We start from the raw sequence: 6,892 nt of genomic DNA on the forward strand, positions 1-6,892 counted from the left end.
ACTAAGGGGATGGAAACAGACTTTGCGCAGCTACATAAGTGCAACCAAACACTGAAAGCAGACCAAGAACCATCGTGAACCCAAAAAGGCCTTTCTCCTCTAAGACACTATCATCAGAACGTATTCCCCATTACTCTTTTTTTTTTTTAAAGATTTTATTTATTTATTTGACAGAGAGAGAGCGAGAGCAGGAACACAAGCAGGGGGAATGGGAGAGGGAGAAGCAGGCTTCCCGCTGAGCAGGGAGCCCGATGTGGGGCTAGATCCCAGGACCCTGGGATCATGACCCGAGCCGAAGGCAGACGCTTAGCGACTGAGCCACCCAGGCGCCCATATTCCCCATTACTCTTGAAAAAATGCACTCTGCCTGTTGATTCATCTAGAAACTGGATACACCACTGGTTCTAGATATTCAAACAATATATTTTTTTAAAGATTTTATTTATTTACTTGACAGAGAGAGAGAGATACAGCGAGAGAGGGAACACAAGCAGGGGGAGTGGGAGAGGGAGAAGCAGACTCCCCACCGAGCAGGGAACCTGATGTAGGGCTTGATCGCAGGACCCTGGGATCATGACCTGAGCCAAAGGCAGACGCTTAACGACTGAGCCACCCAGGCGCCCCCAAACAATTTTTTAAAGGGTCTGGTAACAAATGCGAGCCAGTTAAAGAAGGCGGCACTGCTGAACAGGCCTGAATGATACATGTCCAAAACTTGGGTTTCCACAACAACACTTCCTCCCCCGGTGATTTGCTCTTTGAACCTGCCTTCAAAACAACTGCACTCCTCCCCCCTATGGCCGGCTGTCATCCAAAGGGCAGGCACAGAGCTTGCACACATCGGCCCTGGCCCTCGCACCTGCTGAGGGAGTCATTTCAGCATCAAGTGTTCCTCAGCAGCGCGTGGGGTTCCAGCAAAGTCCATTTCCCTAGAAGATGCTCCTTAGGAAGAGACAAAGTATAGTGCCGGGGAAGGTTCTCCACACTCCATCAACTCAGAGGGGACTGGGCTTCTCACCCCATTTCTGCAGCAATTCCCCATTCATCACACCCTTGCCTACATGCACCCGAACCCCACGTCAGGTGGGTCAGGGGACAAGAGCATAGAGTGAAAAGGACGACACGCCCAGGAGCCACCTTTTCTTCATCCTCCAAGCTGTGCTAAGGCAGCCCAGAGGCTGAGACCTGCTCTGAAGAGCTCTCTGTAGGCCCCACAGCTACACAGGCTGCTGCTGCGATCCTTCCCACAAAATGCTGTCAGAGAACCGCACAAACCTCCACTTCCACCTGTTAGTACAGGGACCTCACCCTGCCAGCTCCCAACTGCTGTAGGGGTATCACAGGGACAGAAATACAACACACCGCACAAGACTCCTGAGGAGGAGAGGCCCAAAAAGGAGTGTGGAAATTAGAACCCACTTCCTTCCACGTTCCCCACTTTCCCAGCCGCCTTCCCGCCCAGATGCAGCCACCCTTGCAAAAGCTAGAGTCGCTCTGCCTGATCTCCCATTTTACCTTTAACGAAATCTCTGCACAGTTCTTGTTTCCCAAAGGGAGGATTCCAAGCCTCACGCATTCAGAATATCAGCGCTCAAATACAGATGAAGCAGAGCCTCTTTCCAAACAGCTGCTTTCTGACAGCGTGAGGCTGAAACAGGCTCCAGGGGTCACAGAGTTCAGCCATCTGCCCAAAGAAATAAATAAGCGTGCTGTCCTTCCATGTGAAGATGTCTCTCCTGCCTCCAGCACGGCAGAGTCCGGACATTCAGGCACAACCCCCAGGGAAGATGTTCTGGGCAGTGGCACCACGGACTTCCTCAAGCCAAGTGCCGCGCTGAGCCGCCCAGCAGACCCTCCCTCAGGGTGAGGGGGCACGTGAGGGGGCAGAGTGGCGCCCAGGCCCCTGCCACCACTCAGACATGGATTCACACTGTTTACCAAGCAGATACTTAACTTACCCGCATCCCAGTTTCCACATCTGTAAAATGGGAAGGACACCTACCTCACACAGCACTAGTAACAGAAATCAAGCAACATGGGGTGAGCTATCTGGAAAAGTGCCTGCTTCTAAAGTAAGTGCTCAAGAAATGGTTCCTCCAGCCTCTGGCCCACCTAGAAATCAAAGGAGACTAAGCCATTTTCAGACTTCATTTGTACTGCTCCCCCCGTTGGCTGCACACGCTTAGAGGAACGGGAAAATTTAATAACAGGGATGGGGGCTTCTCCACACAATGCCACCTTAAAAATCTAGATGCAGGGACGTCTGGGTGGCTCAGTCGATTGAGCATCTGCCTTCGGCTAGGGTCATGATCCCAGAGTCCTGAGATGGAATCCCACATCAGGCTCTCTGCTCAGCGGGGAGTCTGCTTCTCCCTCTCCCTCTGCCTGCCCTTCCCCCTGCTTGCACACGCTCTCTCTCTGGGACAAATAAATAAATAAGTAAATAATTAAAAAAAAATCTAGGTGTAAACCCACTTGAACGATGCAAATCTGTCCGTCTTCAGGTGAAAAGCCAATATTAGGGGCAACGCCGCCATTCCTGAGAAGAAATATGGCCAATTCTCACACGGGGAGGGAGGGGATCTAGCTGAAGACACAAAATCCTTGTTCCTCTCACTTCCAGACAGAGATCTCTCCTTTATAGCGCGATTCATTTGCTCTCACTGGATTCCAGCATTTTTGCACTAAAAAGATGACTTACGCAAAGAAAACTCCAGATGGGGCGCCTGGGTGGCTCAGTCATTAAGCGTCTGCCTTCTGCTCGGGTAGTGATCCCAGGGTCCTGGGATCGAGCCCAGGCTCCCTGCTCGGCGGGAAGCCTGCTTCTCCCTCTCCCACTCCCACTCCCCCTGCTTGTGTTCCCTCTCTTGCTGTGTCTCTCTGTCAAATAAATAAATAAATAAAATCTTTAAAAAAAAAAAGAAAACTCCAGATGTCCAATGCCCATCGTGTGGAACAACCAAGACCACGAGGAAATATGCTCTTTGCCTCTTGTCGTGACCTCCACCAAAGTACACACCTTGCACTGCAACAGCACCGCTGTATGAAAGTTCATTTTACACACTTCCATGATTGTCATCACCCCCGGCCTCCACTGAGGCTCGCCAAGAAGCCCAATTCGTGTTTTTGCCTGTTGGCCCAGACACCCCAGGGTACAGCCACATGTCGCAACAGTCAAAGACAGCCCCTTCGCCTTTCACCATTTTCTCAACTGAACAGGTCCTCCTCTTAAGACTCTGGATTGTCACCCATCTCTACAGTGTTCTTAGCCTGAAGTCCATGGATGAGCTGCAGAAGGTTCAAGAACCTGCTAAAGTAATTACAAAATGCGGGGTAATTCAGTGTTTTTCTCAGGAGAGGATTTATACCTTCCACCAGATTCTCAAAAGGGTTCAAGACTCCCCAAAAGGCTTAAGAACCGCTACTACAAAGCTGTATGCTGAAAAACAAGGAGTCAGGTAAGTTTCCTGGATCTTCATTCACTTAAGTGATTTTGATTTGCCTTTTGAACCAAATTTTGCAAGCTGTGTTGACATTCTTCCATCACCCACTTTCATAGTCGCGCCCAAGGTATAAATCCTGAAACCACCTTCGCGACTTCAAAAGTCAAACACAGGGAAAAACATCAAAACACCAAGGATACTTTTAGCAACAGAGAAAAAAACATAGTAACACTAACGATACTTTTAAGCAAAACATTTCACCCAACAAGTGCTTTCCTTTTTCTTTTCCCCTGCAATCCCTCCTCGCTGTCACGATCACTCTCCCCTCAGTAGCAGGTTCAAGCTCGACCTCCCTGGGGCTTCCCACACTTGAAACCAGTGCTGGAGAAGAGCCCCAAGGCAGGAAAAGCACCCAATGCCGCTCCGCCGGGCCGGGAAAGGAGTCTACCAAATTCCACCCTAACCGTGAATTTGGGGGGAGCCTGGAGCATCAGGTGCTCTGAGCAAGAACTCGTCCCTCCCGCTTCGCTGCCGCAGAGGCACTGGGACCCCGTTCCAGGTGAAGGCCCAGGGCGGTTCCTTCGCAGACAGAATGAAAGGTAACCCCGGAGGCTCAGCTCCAGGCCGCGGCGCGCCGAAAACAAACTTTCCGAGCACTTCCACCGCGACAAGCCAGTGACACCTCGCCGGCCTCCCCCGCCCTCCGCGCGTCTGTCAGCGCCCCCGCCGGGCAGGCGCCCGGCGCGCCGGGGCCCAGGATCCCCGCGGCGGCCGAGAGGCGCCCTCACGAAGCCCGCGGTCCTCGGCCCGGCCCCCCGGCCGCAGGTGAGGCGCCGCCCGGCCCTGGGGACGCGGGGCCGCCGCGCTTGCCTGGGTGACGGGCCAGCGCGCCCGGTCGGCCGGCGCGCACTCACCAGCTGGCTGGTGGTCCTGGCCATGGGCCCCGCGTCGGCGCGGGCGCCTCCCCCCCAGCGCTGCGCGGCTCGGCGCCTCCTCAACGTCCTCCTCCCCGCGGCGGAGCCCCAGCAATGGCCGCCCTCATCCTGCGCCCGCCCCGCCGCCCGCCGCCCCCGGCTCCGCCCCGCCCCCGCGCGACGCCGGGCGGGACTTCCGCCGCGCCGCCGCCGCCGCCGCCCGCGCCCATTGGCCGCACCCGCCGTCTCTCCGCCGCGGCTCGGCCGGCCTAGCCGGCGCCCCCGAGCCGCATTTCCGGGTTGGGGCCCAGCGGGCGGGAGCGGCCCGGCCCCGCCTCAGAGGGGGGGCGGCCCGCGGGAGCCAATCTCGGGGCCGCAGGGCGGGGCCGGGTAGGAGACGCGGGGAGGGGGGGAGCTGTCATCCCTGGCGCCCACGGGGGAAACTGAGGCTCGCAGGGGCGCGGAGCTGGCCAAGGTCACGCCCGAGGCAGCGGCGGGGCTGGACTCCCACGCGTGGCTGGGATCGGGAGCCGGGCTCTGCGCAAACGACAGACGCAACTTCGCTGCTTATGAAACTGACCAGTGTTCACGGACGGAAATTTGGGCTATAAAATCCAATTGAGAAGGCAGAAAACAATCCCATGGCATCACTGCTGATAGTCGCAGGGACATCTGCAGAACTTTCTTCTTTGCCTGTGGTTTTGTGGATTTTTTTGTAGTCGTTACTGTTGATGAGATGTTGAATTTTCTTGTAGTTGTTAATGATGATGGTGTTATTGTTGGTTTTTGTGCTTGTGGTAAAATAGACATAAAATTTACTACCTTAACCATTTTATCATCTGCCATGTGCACAGCTGAGTGGCATTAAATGCATTCACACTTGTGTTATGACCATGCTGTTTTAAACAAAATCACAATCATCTTTGTTACCTCAAGGTTGCATACTTTTAAATAACCTTTTTTTTCTATTTCCAAAAGAAATACATATTTATTTTGAAAAATAACAATTTAGACCATACAGAGAATAATTAGATAAACGAATCCATAAGCCCACTAACTAGTTAATTCTTGAATAGCAGTGATAGCTGCTAACATTTACCTAACTCGTACCCCTTTTTCTTTTCTTTTCTTTTCTTTTTTTTGTTTAGCACTTATTCTTACTAAAGAATTTTCATGCCTACGGGTACCTGGGTGGCTCAGTCAGTTAAGCGTCTGCCTTCAGCTCAGGTCCTGATCCCAGGGTCCCAGCTCCCTGCTCAGAGGGGAGGATGCTTCTCTCTCTCCCTCTGCTGCTCCAGGCCACCCCTCTCACCCCTCTCTCTCCCTCTGCTGCTCCAGGCCACCCCTCTCACCCCTGCTTGTGCTGTCTCTCAAATAAATAAAATCTTTTTTAAAAAATAAAGAATTTTTTTGGGGCGCCTGGGTGGCTCAGTTGGTTGGGCGACTGCCTTCGGCTCAGGTCATGATCCTGGAGTCCCGGGATCGAGTCCCGCATCGGACTCCCTGCTCAGCAGGGAGTCTGCTTCTCCCTCTGATCCTCCCCCCTCTCATGCTCTCTCTCTGTCTCATTCTCTCTCTCAAATAAATAAATAAAATCTTTAAAAATAAATAAAAAATAAAAAATAAATAAAAAATAAAGAATTTTCATGCCTGATGTCTAAGCAAGCATCCCTGCTAGTGTGGCCCCTGTTTTTGAAAGGGTGAGGAAGCTGAGGCACAGTGCAGTTCTATAACTTGCCCTGGGTCTCACAGTGCCAGAACCAGAATCTTGATACCCATATGCCAGAGGCTATGCTTTGACCATTAGGCTCTACAGCCTCTGTTTGTCCAAGCTTCCAGTGTTCTGTACATGGAACAACACCTTAAACAACAGTCAAAATGGTAAATATAACTCCTATTCCCCAAAAGGGCTTATGCGGTTTGGATACTTTTTTCACTTAGCAATGCATCATCCAGTATCCCGTACAGTTCTGCTGACATCTGACCGCCATCTTCCCCGGTGGTGAGGGCTGCGGAGGACTCCACTGGAAGCAGCCTATAGCTTACAGATCCACGTAGCACACCTTTATTTATTTCCTTAGGATAAATTCTCAGCAGATGGAACTGCTGGGCCAAAGTACAGGGATTCCTCTCGGGACTTTTGATACAGGCTGAAAATTGCCAATTGGTTACCCCACTCCGGACACTAACCCTCAGTGAACACAAAGACAAGGTCAAGGTAGATACCAGCTCTTACCACCATGCCAAGCCACATTCAACACTCGGTAACACTGAGAACGTTATCCTACGTCATAACCCTTAGTACAGATTAAAAGCACATCTGATTTTGCCCACAACAGCCCTACAAGCAGGAGGTTAACTGTGACCATCTCCCTCTTTCACATGAGAGCTGAGGCTTTGGTGCCCTGCCTACTCTCAGTCATATATTAGGTCACAGAGCACAGAACTCAAAACCACCCCTGACCAACAGCAGGGCTCTGCTCTTGGCACTGCACCCAACTGCCTCCCAACAAACCCTTCTTTTGTGTTTATTGT

General features: G+C 52.4%; 1 protein-coding gene across 2 annotated transcripts in view; it reads right to left on the reverse strand.

Annotated features, from left to right (window-relative positions):
* Positions 1 to 4,504, reverse strand: part of PDPK1 (3-phosphoinositide dependent protein kinase 1) — a 76,209-nt gene extending 71,705 nt beyond the window's left edge. For both annotated transcript variants that reach the window (XM_032425580.1, XM_032425582.1), the window contains exon 1: positions 4,358 to 4,504. In XM_032425580.1, the coding sequence (XP_032281471.1) occupies positions 4,358 to 4,381 (24 nt within the window). In that variant the 5' untranslated portion in view covers positions 4,382 to 4,504. The remainder of the gene's footprint in view (positions 1 to 4,357) is intronic.
* Between the last annotated feature and the right edge of the window lie 2,388 nt (positions 4,505 to 6,892).

Source organism: Phoca vitulina, unplaced genomic scaffold, assembly GCF_004348235.1.
Source record: "Phoca vitulina isolate PV1807 unplaced genomic scaffold, GSC_HSeal_1.0 scaffold33, whole genome shotgun sequence".
NCBI classification, from domain to species: domain Eukaryota; kingdom Metazoa; phylum Chordata; class Mammalia; order Carnivora; family Phocidae; genus Phoca; species Phoca vitulina.